This window comes from Phyllostomus hastatus, unplaced genomic scaffold (assembly GCF_019186645.2).
Source record: "Phyllostomus hastatus isolate PE091 unplaced genomic scaffold, TTU_PhHast_1.1 phas_contig_86, whole genome shotgun sequence".
Classification (NCBI taxonomy): domain Eukaryota; kingdom Metazoa; phylum Chordata; class Mammalia; order Chiroptera; family Phyllostomidae; genus Phyllostomus; species Phyllostomus hastatus.
Genome location: NW_025333977.1, coordinates 88,870,141 through 88,886,635, shown reverse-complemented (window position 1 = coordinate 88,886,635; position 16,495 = coordinate 88,870,141). Strand labels below are relative to the sequence as shown.

General features: G+C 37.3%; 1 protein-coding gene across 2 annotated transcripts in view; it reads left to right on the top strand.

Moving 5' to 3' along the window:
* Nucleotides 1–16,495, top strand: part of POLQ (DNA polymerase theta) — a 119,127-nt gene that overhangs the window by 52,651 nt on the left and 49,981 nt on the right. For both annotated transcript variants that reach the window (XM_045852024.1, XM_045852023.1), the window contains exons 17-19: nt 1,366–1,509; nt 2,685–2,881; nt 7,264–7,504. In XM_045852024.1, coding sequence (XP_045707980.1) covers nt 1,366–1,509; nt 2,685–2,881; nt 7,264–7,504 — 582 coding nt within the window. The remainder of the gene's footprint in view (nt 1–1,365; nt 1,510–2,684; nt 2,882–7,263; nt 7,505–16,495) is intronic.

Genomic DNA, 16,495 nt, shown 5'->3' with positions numbered 1-16,495 from the left:
CCTATTAAATTATAATGTCCTTATTCATTTATATAATCACGAAAGTGTATAGCAGATATGTACTGTATTTTTACATATACAGTACATTAGTGTACATTAGTTACATTTTCCAGTACTTATCTCAAATGGAATTTGTACCTCTGCTGATAGTCATGAATCCTATATTGAAATGTATATCCCAGGCCTCACTGAGCTCTTCCAGGTTTTGAGTGTTTGGTCAGATAATACCATGTATATTCCTGTCTTATTACATGAAAGTAAGTGCTCTGTATCATGGGGAATAGCTGTATTCAGCTTGATAACCTGTTGTGGAAATCAAACATTTGATCAGATTTCTCAAATCTCTGTATTTATGAATGAGTATGTCCATTAAGTTTTTTTTATTGATTGATTTATCTATTTTTTATTTAGACTTTTTTTCTTATTGTTGTTAAAGTACAATGGTCAGCATTTCTCCTCCACAACTCCTCCACACTCCAGCCTTCCCCACCTCCTTCCCCTGGCCCCATGTCCCTTGGTTTTGTCCATGTGTCCTTCATAGTTGTTCTTGAAAACCTTTTCCCCTTTCTCCCCATTATCCCCTCTCACCTCCCTTCTTGTTACTGTCAGTTTGTTCTTAATTTCAATGTTTCTGGTTATATTTTGCTTGCTTGTTTGTTTTGTTGATTAGGTTCCACCTAAAGGTGAGACCTTAAATGTCCATTAAGTTTTGAGTACCTGCCTGATCTTCAATTCATAAAGCACACGTGTTAATGACAAGATTTTACTTGTCAGTGTTGACTAGCACATTCCATTTTTCATTTAACACATAAAATTGAGCACATTTTATGTGTTAGAGGTTAGAGGGATGAAAACATTTACTGAAATTTAACAAGTATGAGCCGGTAATTTTCCAGGTACTGGGGATATAATTGTAAATAAAATATATTGGCTCTTGACCTATGTCTTTGTAAAATCGGAGATGCATTATTTTATTTTTTAATTTTTTTATTGTTGTTCAATTACATTGTCCCCATTTCCCCCCCATTGCTCTCTCCTGCTCTGCCCACATTCAGTCCTCTTCCTGCCTCTGTTGTCCTTGGCCAGGGTCCTTTATACATGTTCTTTGACTTGACCCTTCCCCTTCTTTCCCCCCTTGCGTCCCCCCCCTTCTTTAGACACTGTCAGTTTGTTCTTTATTTCCATGTCTCTGGTTGTATTTTGCTCCCTTGTTTGTTTTCTTGATTAGGTTCCACTTATAGGTGAGATCATATGGTACTTTTCTCTCACTTGCCTGGCTTATGAAATTATTATCATTGTTTTAATGTTCAGTTTAATGGTGTTATTTTTAGAGATTTTTAACTATTTCACTTTTGATTTACTTAGTTAGGTCACCTCAGGAAACTCCTATTAGAAATGACGGATTGCCTGTTAAAGGTTGTAATAATATCTTGGTGATTGGACTGGCTGTGTGCTGGGGTGGAAGAGAAGCCTATTATATTTCATTGCAGAGGGAACAAAAGGATTCTGGTATGTAATCACCAGTTGGCCAATTCATCATTTTAATGTAGCCTCTGTGAGGTAGTGACTTCTTTGTTAAGAATAATTACTTAATATTTACTAAGAATTTATTTTTAGAATTGAGTTTTTGATAGTGGCTGTAGTGTGTATATTACTTTGTATATTAACTATAATGACTATTTTAAGAAATGCAACCCTTACTCTCTCCAGCTTGTCACATGGAAGTAGCTACTAATACTGTGTTTTCTTCTTGTGGGTAGAGGAGCATCAGGGACTCTCTGACCATCTTGAGGGTTTGTTTTTGAAGATTGGATCATAGTAGTTTCTTTTCAGACTTCTTCCCTCCTTTTGACTGGGTCTAGAGCTCATCTAGAGGCAGTGATGAGCAAGATATCTATAGTAGTTGAATCACACAGCCTAGGAGAAGTCTTTGGAATTAAAAAGATACATTCTGGAAATACCTTGTGATTATGGTTGTTGGATACCTTGCTGACTGAAAAGGAAACATTTTATAGGATGCCATATAATGTTTATTCCTGAGTAAGCATGAAATATTTTCAAGTGTTTTCAGGAAAATATGTTAGGGTGAGTAGTTACTTGAACTACTATTTTTTAAAGATATAATATTATATATTTCTACTAAATCTCCCTTTAAAAGGAGTTCCTTTAAAATTCATTTTTTAAAAGATTTTATTTATTTATTTTTAGAGAGGGAAGGGAGGGAGAAAGAGAGAGAGAGAGAAACATCAATGTGTGGTTGCTGGGGGCCATGGCCTGCAACCCAGGCATGTGTCCTGACTAGGAATCAAACCTGCGATACTTTGATTCACAGCCCACACTCAATTCACTGAGCTGCGCCAGCCAGGGCTAAAATTCATTTTAAGGTACCTTTTTTTTGTCTTTAATTCCTCATTCTGAGAAATGTAAATTTATTTTTTAAAAACTTGATTTTTAGAATTTTCTTCCACCTAAATAAATAAAGCATTATAAATCACCTAATTCAAACCACAATTTTTGGATTGTGAAGCTTTATCTACATAGCCGACATGACCTGGATAAGGTCATGCTGAACTATTGGTTATATGGAACTAGACTTTGAGTCTTTTTCAGTTTTTGCATTATAGATTGCTGTTTCATGTGAATGCATGTGATTTTTACCTTAAGACTTTTTTATTTCTTTTAAGAAATTGGTGCTAATTTGGTCCCACCCTCTTTGGATCCAAATCTGACTGTGAAGGACAGAATGTGGCACCTTCAGTCCTGCTTCCCAAAGGAATCTGATAAGGAACGTACTGTTATCATCTATGACTTCATCCAGAGCTATAAAATTCTTCTTCTGTCTTGTGGTATCTCCCTGGAACAAAGTTATGAAGATCCTAAGGTTCTATGTCTTATTTAATTTTTACATACTTAATTTTTTAACATTTAGGGCTAATTTTTAAATGACTTGATATTTATTTACCTCCAACCCTGCAGCTTCAATTTTATAGGGTAGTTACTCCTTTCCCGAGTAATCCCACCCACTTAGAACACAGAGTTAGGCACCATATGCCTCAAGTGTAGCTAAGAATAGAGATGTCACAAATGCCGAGCACTAAAGTTTGTATTTTTCCTCAGCAATTTTTTAAATTTTTATTTTAGTTGTGTGTTCTAAGTTTTCTGTCTTATAGCATATTAGAAATGACACATCCAAAGAAAAAGCTTCACACGGATGTTTATAGCAGCTTTATTCATAATTGCTAAATCTTGGAAGCAACCAAGATGTCCTTCAGTAGGTGAATGGATGAGTAAACTGTGGGACATCTAGACAGTGGATTATTTTTCAGCACTAAAATGAAATGAGCTGTCAGGCTATGCAAAGACATGGAAGAAGCTCAAATGCATATTACTAAGTGAAAAAAGCCAATCTGAAAAGGCTATACGTTGTATGATTTCAACAATATAGAAAAGATAAAATTATAAGGACCGTAACAAAATGAGTGGTTTCCAGGGGTTAGGGAGAGGGGGAGATGAATAGGCACAACGCAGGGTTCTGTGAGGCTCTGTGGATGCATGCTATTACACGTTTATCACACCACAGAATGTGTAAGACCAAAAATAACCCCTGATGTGAACTATGGATTTCAGGTGATAATGATGTGTCAGTGTCGGTTCATCAGTTATAACAAATATTTCAATCTGATATGGGTTGTTGATAGTGAGGATGTTGTGTGGGGTAGGGGCAAAGAGTATATGGGAAATCTTTGTACATACCATTCAATTTTACTATGAAACTAAAGATGCTCTAAAAATAAAATTTAAGTTAAAAATTCAGTAAAAAAAAAAATGAAAGGAGAACTGTCTGATTTAGGTATACAATAACAGGATGTTTCAACTATCCCTGAGAATAGAGGCAGGAAATAGAAGTGTATAGCTGTGAGATGCCCAGAGGAATAGCAGTTGGGGTCATTTAGCATGGAGACAAATCACCTTACTAGCTCACCCCTTGAGAACTTTCCTATATAGGACCAAAGTATGGTCTGCTTTTCATAATGATGACTGCGTTTTTAAGGAAAGGGTAACTTATGTTGTTGTAATATACACTTAACACTATGTTGCATTTTTGGAAGACATTTATTTACAATATTGTAGCCCACAAAGGGATATTTTTTGTGGAATATTAATATTGAGTTGAGATATAATACTACAGCACATCCTCAAATAATGTCTATCATTCTACATCATAGGAACTTAACTCATATTTATATTGATTAGCCTATGGTAATATTAGTTTTGTTATGGTCATTTTGCTTAAAGTTGCAAGAACTATGGACAATGTTAAATGAGGACTGACTGTATTTGGTTGTAATTAAAACTATAATCATTAATACAATAATTTTTAATTTCTTAGTTTCCTCAGCTTTTATGGCAAAGATTTTCAAAAGCAGTGTCAGATAAACTAAAGATGCTATCATTTTCTATACTTCAAGCCGGGCCCAGTTTACATGTGATAAATGCTATGTTGTTTCTTAAGTTTTTTATTGAATTTATTGTGGTGACATTGATTACTAAAATTATACAGATTTCAAGTGTACAGTTCTGTAATATATCATCTGTACTGTAATGTGTGTTCATCACCCAAAGTCAAGTCTCCTTTTGTCATCACTTATTACCCCCCTTTACCCTCTTCTACCTTCCTCCATCCCCCCAAATGCCATGTAGTTTCTAAACTGACCTCAATTGGATATAAAAGGTTGTCACATAATATTTTTTAACCATCACCTGAGGATATGTTTATTGATTTTAGAGAGAGGAAAGGAGACCGACTGAGAGAAAGAGAGAAACATCGATATAAGAGAGAAACATTAATAGGTTGCCTCTTGTACACACCCTGACCGGGGATCGAACTGCGACCTTTTGGTGTGTGGGACAATGCTCCAACCAACTGAGCCACCAGTCCAGGGTGGTTGTCACATAATTTTGATCTTATAGAATCTAAAATGAGAATATGGGTAATATGAGTTTATTAAAACTACAGTAGCATCATCACAGAGTTATATAGCACTTTTGCATAAACTACTTGAAATATTCCATAATTGTTTTGTAAATTGTGAATCAGAACACTTGATGTAAGAAGATGAGCTATTGTTTTATAAAATCTTACTTTTATAAGAAACACTTGCCAACTTTTATAGTACCTCCTGAAAGAGTTCTGATCACCAGTTTCAAATATGGTTGGGGGAGGTGTCCCATACCTCCAACAATTCTTTGACTACGAGCTGAGTGTTCTACAGTTCCACTCTGTTCTGACACAAGTTAAGGGCTTAGTCCTACAAGATATCTTGCCAGTCCTTCACACGCCTGCCACAAGCCCAGGTTGTTATCTGTGCTTCTGACTTACCATCTAAATCACAGGTTTCCACCTCCTTTAGTTTGATTAATTTGCTAGAGAAGCTCAAACTCAGGAAATCAGTTTACTGACTAGATTACCAGTTTATTACAAAGGATATTAAAAAATACAAATCAACAGAGGTGAAGACTTATGTAGGTGCAGTATGTGGGAAGGGGCCAGGAGCTCCCATGGCCTCTGTCAACACCTCTATGTGTTAGCCAACCACAAAGCTCTCCAAACCTCCTCCTTTTGTGTTTTTAAGGAGGAGTCATTACATAGGCATGATTGAGTAAATCAGCCTAGCTCTGGCTGCTGTGGCTCAGTGGACTGAATACTGGCGTGTGAACTGAATGGTCGCTGGTTCGATTTCCAGGGTGCATGCCTGGGTTATGGGCCAGGTCCCTGGCTGGGGGCATTACAGGCAGCTGACTGATGTTTCTCTCCCTCCTATTCTCTCTCTCTTCCCCTTTTCTCTATAAAATAAATAAATAAAATCTTTTAAAAAGTCATTGCCCATTGGTGATAAATTTACTTTCTAGCCCCTTCTGCCCTCCATCTTCTGGAAACTTAGGGGCATTCCAAAAGTCACCTTATTAATATAACAAAAGACACTTCTATATTTCTTGTCACTTAAGAAAATTCCAAAGGTATTGGAAGCTCTGTGCTAGACATTGGGGACTGGGGACAAAGATGATATTTATATTTTTTACTATAATTCACAATATTTTACCCCCCTATAAAACTATATCCTTAACCTACAAAAGAAGTAACTGAGCCATATAGTAATTGTCAGAATTATGAACTGGGCTTAGGTTTCCTTATTCTAAATCTAGTTTTGTTCTGCTAGATCTAGTCTCATTGGGAAGCTAAAAATAACAATCAAATGACCAGCTGGATGATCATTGGTAATAGGCCCTCATCCTGGGGGGAAAGCCAGAGGCTTTCTAAAACTCTGGATATGAACTTTTAATGATAAAACATTTATGTCTCACCTCTTCCGATGTTGAAAGAATTAAACAAACCTGAAAGTATGTAGGTCCATCTTTATTATAGTAGCTTGGCCCACGTCAGCCTTAGTGGAGAAGAGTCCATCTGCATTTTCAGAGACATGGTTTCAGTTAGTTGAGAGGCACTTTGTTTTTCTAATTATAAATTTTTAATTAAGTTTATTTGGGTGACATTGGTTAATAAGAGTTATATAGGTCTCAGGTGTAGATTTCCGTGGTACGTGATCAGTAGTATATCACATTGTGTGCCCACCACACAAAGTCAAACCATCTTCCATCACCATATACGTGGCCCCCTTTATCCTTAAACCCCCTTCCCACTGGTAACCACCATACTGTTATCTGTGTCTATGGTTCAGTTTTACATCTCACATATGAGTGAAATCATATGTGAATGATTGTACGAAATCATATGTGATGTGTACGAAATCATGAGTGAAAAAGCTTCTTAGCTTTTTCTGACTGACTTATTTCACTTAGCATAATATTTAAAAGTCCATTCATGCTGTTGCAAATGGCAGTATTTTATCTTTCTTTATGTCTGAATAGTATGCCATTGTATGTGTATGTCCCACATCTTCTTTATCCAGTTCTCTATTGAACGTTACTCTAGTTGTTCCCAAGAGGCACTTGGTTTTAAGTCTACTGCAGCACTATGTCAGCAGAAGCATTGCAGTAATGGAAAAGTTATATGTTTTCCTTCTTTGAAGGCAGCTGCTCTTATTGATACCAAAAATGAGTCCTGGCACAATTATCCTTCTGTTCTCATAGGAAGACCACTGAAAAGTATTAAGTGAAAATGAGCTTTCTTTTTTCCCTTTTAACCTAAGGATGCAGAAATTTCTTTGAAAAAAAAAAACACCATACTGATTGCTATCTTTTCAGGTGGCATGCTGGTTATTAGATCCAGATTCTGAGGAGCCAACCCTTCACAGCATAGTTGCCAGTTTTCTTCCTCACGAGCTTCCACTCCTGGAAGGGATAGAGATGGGCCAAGGAAGTCAAAGCCTGGGGCTGAATGTCAACACTGAGCATTCTGGACGATACAGAGCATCAGTAGAGTCCATTCTCATCTTCAACTCTATGGACCAACTCAATTCTTTGTTGAAGAAGGAAAACCTTTATGGTAAAGCAAAGTTTTTGACATTTTTATGCTGTTAAGACTGGTGATAGGTATATATTTAGCCACTTTTTACATAGGAGGGTAAATTACACTTTTTACACAAAATATAATGTTGGATTGTCTAGCATAGGGGTCAAACTTTCTGTTAAAGGCCAAGTAGTATTTTTGGTTGTGCAATCCAAATAGTCTAAATCATAAATATTCCACTCTGCCATCATATCACAAAAGCAGGCATAGAAATATGAAAATGAGTGTTCCAATAAAACTTTATTTATACAAACAGGCATGTGCTCCTATGGCCATAATTTGCCAACCTAAGGCTCTAATATAATGAAGAGAAATTAGTGATGTTATATTCATTTTGTGCTTTCTAAAATATAGATTTTATATTTTTACTGTTGTCCAGTTACAGTTGTCCCCATCCCTCCCCACTACTCTCCCCTTCATTTATTGCTTTTATATTTGAACTTTATCAAATGACTTTTATTCCCACTGAGAACATATCTTTCATGGATTTAGTTTTTAGTCTGCTGGTCCACAGTGAGTACCTTGACATCACTGAGCATAATATATGCTTATGGCAGAAAGGATGAAGTGGAACAAAGTTGGCTTCATTGTGAGAAGTTATAAATGATTAATTTATTGCCTGATTAATATTAAATACTAGAAACAGCAGACTGATGAGTTCACAGAGACTGGGTTTGGAATATGGGCAGTGTCACTTACTAGTGAGGGACCTTGGGCAAGCCACTGAAACCCTCCAAGTTGGTTCTTATAAAATTGTTATGAGTATTAAATGAGAAACAACTCAGCTGTTCTGGCCAAGATGGAGGCACAAGTAGAAATGCTTAGCTTCCTCACACAACCAAAAGAAGGATAACAACCAATTTAGGCAGGGGGAAGATGGCAGTGAGGTAGGTGGGATTGGAACCCATTTGCTCATTCACCCAACTGGGACTCCTAACTGATCTCCCAAAGAACAGAGTGAACAGCCAACAGCTGACAGGAAGTTTGGAAGCCAAAGGTTGCAGAGGACAGTAAGATTTTGTAGCTTGATGGGGAGGTCCCCAGTCCTTGCGCTAGAGACGTTGGCTGCCCCTGGAGTTTTGGAGAGCTGGGTTAGCGATTATAACTTAGCAGTTCCCTCCTACCTCACTCCCCTCCCAGAGTGGGGGAGAGCTGAATGTTTCAAGTCACTGGGTTGATAAAGATGCAGTAAGAGACAGCTGGCGCATACCTGGCAGGGACTATGGTCGCTGGCTGGGACAGTACCAGAGAAACTGGGGAGCCAGGTGACACCTGGAGATGGGAGAATATATGGGCTACAATTGGCTGTGACACAGATAGTCTCTGGACTGGTCAGAGAATTGGTCTGTGTGGAAAGCTGGGAGCTTGTTAGGAATGGCCGTCCGCAACCAAGGGGGAATTTGCTCAAAAAAGGCTTTCAGAGAGGTGCAAGGACCTCTCTCATGTGGTGGCTGGGCCAGCAAAGAGGGAGGAGGGGGGATGTGATTTGCTCCCACTCAGAGCACCTCACAGATTGATCAAAGGGGGACACCCGGGGCTCATAGAGGTAGCAGTGCTCAGAGAGACTTAATTCAATAAAGGAACTAAACTGCCCTGAAGGGACTGCACAGGTGCAGCAGCCAGACCAGCAAAGAGGGAGGAGGAAGAGTGCGATTTGCTCCCACTCAGTGCACTTCATGGACTAATCAAAGGGTTGCACAATAAGCTGGATTAGAGGCGTTGGTCTGGCTCACATGTATAGAGCAGACAGTGTGGGCTGCACAGTGCTCTGAGGGCTTTTGCTGGAAACTGGGCACTTGTGAATATTGAAGTCCAGACTGAGCCCCCATACTATCAGAACCACAGGAAAGGAAAAAAGTGGAGCCCAGCTCCCCTCTTCCTGCAGTATCCAGGAAGATCAGCAAAACCCACTAGGCAGGTTTAAAGTCAGCAGGAGGATTTTTTTTTTTTTTAAGTGTAAGACAATAAGACCTGGAGCTGTGAGAAGAACAAAGACAGATCCAGAAGTCAGAAGGCTAACACCAACAGCTGAGACAAATTTCACTTTACTGTCCTTCAGAACTTGCATTTTATTTTTTGTTATTTTTATTTTTTTTTATTTCCCATCTTTTCATTTAGGTTTTTTGTTTGTTTGATTTCATTGTTTCATTGGTTTTCTTTATACTCTTTCATGGTGCATTTTAATTTTTCTTCTTTCACTTCACTCATATTTCAATAACACTAATAACACTCTTGGTCTTTTACTTTTTATTCTTTTTATTCAGATCATATATTTCTTATCATATTATTGTTATTCCAAATCCCACACAACACCCTTCCCTGGTCTTAATCCATTTCTCCATGTTCATGAACTTTATTACTATTGTAGTTAACTTTATTCTCTCACACACTATGCCAGGTTTCTATCCCTTACTCACTATATCTCACCATCTAAACTTGCATAAGCACTCTGCTTTCTAAAGCTAGCTCACATTCTTTTTCTGTTCTAATAAGAGTTTTACCTCTTTTTCATCTTTTATAAAAAGTGGCAGGTTGGGTGAAATATCATGGTTATTGCTGTACTTCTCCAAAGGATCACCTACCTGTTCTCTACCTTAAATCCTATAAATTTAAAGTAACAAATCTTCCACTGTCTTAATACATTTTGCCTTCGCCCTGCCCCTGATCACATATAAGACAGGTGGGAGCTGTGAACACCAGTAAACCCTCTAGAGGGGAGAATCTACCAACAAAGGAGCAACCAACAGGTAAAGCCTTAGTGCAACATGAGAGCCCACAGAAATGGAAGAAAGGCAACCCCAGAGCATCAAGACAAGGGTATCAAAGAGGCTGTACCACAGAATCCCTCAGAACTCCTACCACAGAAGTTCACCTTATGAAGATAGATGTCAAAGCAGAGCATCAGGAATCACAGAAACAAAAAGTCATCTAAAATGGGGAGACAAAGAAAGAACCATCAGTCGAAAGGAATGGAAAACTCCCCAGTAAAAGAGCTAAATGAAATGGAGGCAAGCAAACTATCAGATATAGAATTCAAAAGAATGTTGATAAGGATACTCAAGGAACTCACAGACAACTACAAGGAACTGAGTAGGAATGAAACAGTATGAAAAAGGAAATAGAAACTATAAATGAGAACCAGGAATAAATGAAGAATACAGTTTCTGAAATAAAAACCAAACTAGAAGGAATCATAAGCAGGCTGGATGAAACAGAGGACTGAATTAATGAGCTGGATGACAAAGTAGAAAGAAATACCCAGGTAGAGCAGCAGCACAAAAAAAGACTCGGAAATATGAAGATAGCTTAAGGGAACTGCAAGACTATGAAATGCAATGACATTGAATCTTAGGAATACAAGAAGAAGAAGAAAAGGAGCAAGGGATAGAAACTCTGTTTGAAAAAATAATGACAGAAAACTTCCTGAACCTGGAGAGGGGAAAAGTTCAGGAAACACAGAAGGTCCCAATCAAGATGAACCTAAAGAGGCCTACTCCAAGACACATCATAATTAAAATGCCAAGTTTTAAAGTCAGAGAGAGAATCTTAAAGGCAGAAAGGGAGAAACATGAAGTATTATACAAGGGAACTCTGATAAGGCTAGCAGCTGATTTCTCAACAGAAACACTACAAGCCAAAAAGGAATGGCAAGAAATATTCCAAGTAATGAAAAGCAAAGGCCTGCAACCAAGACTGCTGTACCCAGTGAGGCTCTCAATTAAAATGGAAGGTGAAATAAGGAGTTTCTCAGACAACTGGGAGAATACACCTCCCCGTAGACTGAAAGAATACATCTCCACCAAACTAGCATATAGTAAAATACACTAAAGGGACTGCTTTAAGAAGAGGGGGAAAAAAAGAGCAAGAGAGGAACACAGGTACATGGGGGAGGGAAATGAATAAGTACTTATGAATAATAACCTTAAATGTTAATGGATTAAATGCTCCAATCAAAGGACATAGAATATCTGAATGGATAAGAAAACATGACCTGCATATATGCTGCCTACAAGAGACCCACCCCAGAGAAAAGACTTATACAGACTGAAAGTGAAGGCTTGGAAAAACATATTCCAAGCAAATGAACAGGAAAAAAAAGCTGGGGTAGTAATACTTATATCGGATACAATAGACTTCAAAACAAATGGCATAAAAAGAGACACAGAAAGACACTTCATAATACTCAAGGGAAGAATTTATTAAGAACACGTAAACATTATAAACATACATGCACCTAACATAGCAGCATCCAAATATATAAGGAAAATCTTGGAGGACTTCAAGAAAGACATAAACAGCAACACACTTACTTATACTAGGAGATTTTAACACCCCACTGTCAAAAATGGATAGATCTTCCAAACAAAATATCAACAAGGGTATTGCAGCATTGAACAATGCCCTAGATCAAATGAACTTAACTGATATATATATATATATATATATATATATATATATATCAATACACATAAAATATATAAATAATATTATTTTATATATAAAGTAATATATAATATAGATGTATAAATATATAAATATTATACATCTTATACAAATATATAATATATATTATACATCTTATATAAATATATATAATGTATATTATTATACGTATTATATATGTATAAAACACACCTTTCATCCCAAAGAAGCAAAATACACATTCTTTTCAAATGCACATGGAGGCCCTGGCTGGTGTACCTCAGTGGATTGAGCACGGGCCTGTGAACCCAAGGGTCACTGGTTCGATTCCCAGTTGGGGCACATGCCTGGGCTGCTGGCCAGTTCCCTTGTGGGGGGTGTGCGAGAGGCAACCACATATTGATGTTCTTCTCCCCCTCTTTCTCCTTCCCTTCCTTTCTCTCTAAAAACAAAATAAATATTTTTAAAAATGCAGATGGAACATTTTCCAAGATAGACTACATGATAGGGCACAAAATAAGCCTTACCAAATTCAAGAAAATTGAAATCATGTCAAGCATTTTCTCAGACCACAAAGGCCTGAAACTAGAAACCAACCTCGAGGAAAAAACTTAAAAACACTCAAATTCATGGAGATTAAATAGCATGCTATTAAACCATGAATGGGTTAAGAATGATATCAAAGAAGAAATAAAAAAGTTTCTGGAAACAAATGAAAATGAACACACAATAGTCCAAACCTAATGGCACACAGCTAAGGAAGTCTGATAGGGAAGTTCATAGTGAAACAGTCCTACCTAAAAAAGATAGAAAAATTTCAAATAAATGACCTAACCCTACATCTACAAGAACTGGAGGAACAACAATGCCCAGAGTGAGTAGAAGGAAGGAAATAACCAAGATCAAAGCAGAATTAAACAATATAGAGACTAAAAGAGCAGTTCTGAGGAGGAACAACAATGCCCAGAGTGAGTAGAAGGAAGGAAATAACCAAGATCAAAGCAGAATTAAACAATATAGAGACTAAAAGAGCAGTTCTGAGGATCAATAAATCCAGGAGCTGGTTCTTTGAAAAGATAAACAAAATTGACAAGCCTTTAAGCAGGCTCATCAAGAAAAAAAGGAGAGAGGCCCAAAATCAGAAATGAAAGAGGAGAGATTACAACTGATACCACAGAAATAAAAAGGATTTTAAGAAATGACTATGAACAACTATATGCCAAAAATTCAGAAACCTCGGTAAAATGGACAAATTTCTAGAAAAATATAATCTCCCAAAACTGAGTGAAGAAGAAGCAGAAAGCCTGAAGAGCTGACGAAATTAAAGTAGTAATCAAAAAACTCCCAGCACATAAAAGCCCTGGACTGGATGGACTGGATGGTTTCCTAGGAGAATTTTACAAAACTTTTAGGGAAGAGATAATCCCTATCCCTCTCAGACTATTCCAAAAAATCCAAGAAGTGGGAAGCCTCCCAAATTCTTTTTATGGAGCCAGCATCATCTTAATCCCAAAATCAGATAAATATACAACAAAGAAAGAAAACTACAGGCCAATATTGCTGATATTGGCCTTTAGACACTAAAATCCTCAATAAAATATGGGCAAACCACATCTAGCAATACATTAAAAAGATCATATACCATGATCAAATTGGATTCATCCCACGGATGCAAGGATGGTACAATATTCACAGATCAATAATCATGTCACATAAACAAAAGGAAAGACTAAAATCACATGATCATACCAATAGATGTGGAAAAAGCATTTGATAAGGTACAGTACCCATTTATGATAAAATGACTCAGCAAAGTGGGAGTAGAGGGAGCATACCTCAACATACTAAAGGCCATATATGAGAAACCTACAGCCAACATAATACTCAACGGGCAAAAACTAAAAGCTTTCCTGCAACTAAGATCAGGAACAAGACAAGGATGTCCACTTTTACCACTTCTATTCAACATAGTACTGGAAGTTCTAGCCACAGTGTTCAGACAAGAAAAAGAAATAAAAAGCATCCATATTGGAAAGGAAGAAGTGAAACTCATTGTTTGCGGATAACATGATAGTGTACATAGAAAACCCTATAGACTCTACCAAAAAACTACTTGACCTAAGTGAATTTGGCAAAGCAGAAGGACACAAAGTCATTCAGAAATCAAAGGTATTTTTGTACACCAACATTGAAATATCAGAAATAAAAATCAGGCGAAAAAAATCCCATTTGCTGTAGCAACACAAAAAATAAAATACCTAAGAATAAACCTACCAAGGAGGTAAAAGACCTGTACCCAGAAAACTATACTACACTGAAGAAAGAAATTAAGGAAGACACAAATAAATGGAAGCACATGCTTTGTTCATGGATTAGAAGAATTAATATAATCAAAATGTCCATACCACCCAAAGCAATTTATAGATTCAATGCGATCCCTATTAAAATACCAATAACATTATACAAATATAGAACAAATATTTCAAAAATGTATATGGAACCATAAATGACCTCAAATAACTGGAACAATTTTGAGAAAGAGGATTAAAGTAGGAGGGATCACAATACCTGAAATTAAACTATATTACAAGGCCACTGTAATCAAAACAGTCTGGTACTGACATAAGAAAAGACACATAGATCCATGGAACAGAATAGAGAGCCTAGAAATAAACCCATGTCTTTACAGTCAATTAATATTTGACAAAGGGTGAAGAACCATAAAATGGACTAAAAATAGACTAACATATGCTGTTGGGAGATCTGGACAGCTACATGCAAAAAAAAAAAAAATGAAACTCGACCACCCACTTACACCATACACAAAAATAAACTCAGGGTGGATAAAAAACTTAAATATAAGTCACAACACTATGAAGTCCTAGGGGAGAACAGAAGCAGGAAAATTGCAAATATTACATGTAGCAACATTTTCACTGATGTGTCCCCTAGAGCAAGAGACATAAAGGAAAGAATAAACAAATGGGATTACATAAAGTTTAAAGGCTTCTGCACGACTAAAGAAAACCTCAGCAAAATGAACAGGAACCAACTGTATGAGAAAATATATTTGCCAATGATACATTGGTCAAGGGTTTCATCTCCAAAATACATAAAGAACTCACATGACTCCACTCCAGGAAGACAAACAACTGAATTAGAAAATAGGCAAAGGACCTGAACAGACACTTTTCCAGGGAGGACATACAGAGACATGAAAACATGCTCAGCATCACTAGCCGTCAGAGAGATGCAAATTAAAACCAGAGTGAGATACCAGTTCACACTGTTCAGAATGGCCATCAAATCAACAAACAACAAGTGCTGGCAAGGTTATAGAGAAAAGGGAACTGTAGGACATTGTTGGTGGGAACACAGACTGGTGGAGCCACTGTGGAAAATAGTCTGGAATTTCCTCAGAAAAGTAAAAATGGAACTGCCTTTTGACCCAGTAATTCCACTGCTGGGATTATCCTCTAAGAATCCTGAAACACCAATTCAAAAGAACCTATGCACCTCAGTGTTCATAGCAGCACAATGTACAATAGCCAAGTGCTGGAAGGAACCTAAGTGCCCATCATTAAATGAGTGACTCACAAAACTGTGGTACATTTACAAAATGGAATAGTATGCAGTAGAAAGAACAAAGAAACTCCCACCCTTTGCGACAGCATGGATGGATCTCGAGGACATTATGCTAAGTGAAATAAGCCAGGCAGTGAAAGACAAATACCATATGATCTCACCTTTAAGTGGAACCTAATCAACAAAACAAGCATGCAAAATATAACCAGAGACATTGAAATAAAGAACAAACTGACAGTAACCAGAGGGGAAGGGGGAGAGGGATAATGGGGGAAAATAGGGGAGGGGTCATCAAGGAACATATAAAAGACACATGGACAAAACCAAAGGCGGGTAGGATTGAGGGTGGGAGGTGGGGATGGTTGGGGCGAGGGAGAGTGGTTGGGGGAAAATAGAGACAACTGTACTTGAACACCAGTTTAAAAAAAAAGAAAAATTATAAGCATAGAAAAATCAACTAATTTAAAAACAAAAAACAACCAGAACTGCCATAAAATCTAATTGCATTATCATCCAACAACCATGGAGTTAAAGAAACATTTTTCCAGACTGACAGTGCCACATCACAACAAAGAGGGAGAGGGCTGCCTTGCCCTGGCGAATACCTAAGCATCCACCCCTTATAACATAATAGGTAAGCTGAGACAAAGAAATATGGCCCAAGTGAAAGAACAGATCAAAACTCCAGAAAAAGAACTAAGTGATGAGAAGATAGACAACCTATCTTATGCAGAGTTCGAAACACTGGTAATCAGGATCCTCACAGAAATGATTCAGTTCAGTCACAAAATGAAGGAAGAAATGAAAGCTATACAAAGTGAAATAAAGGAAAATATACAGAGAACCAACAGTGTAGGGAAGGAAACTAACACAAATCAACAATTTGAAAGAAGAAGAAGAAATAAACATCCAACCTGAACAGAATGAAGAAACAGGAATTCAAGGTCAGGAGAGGCTGAG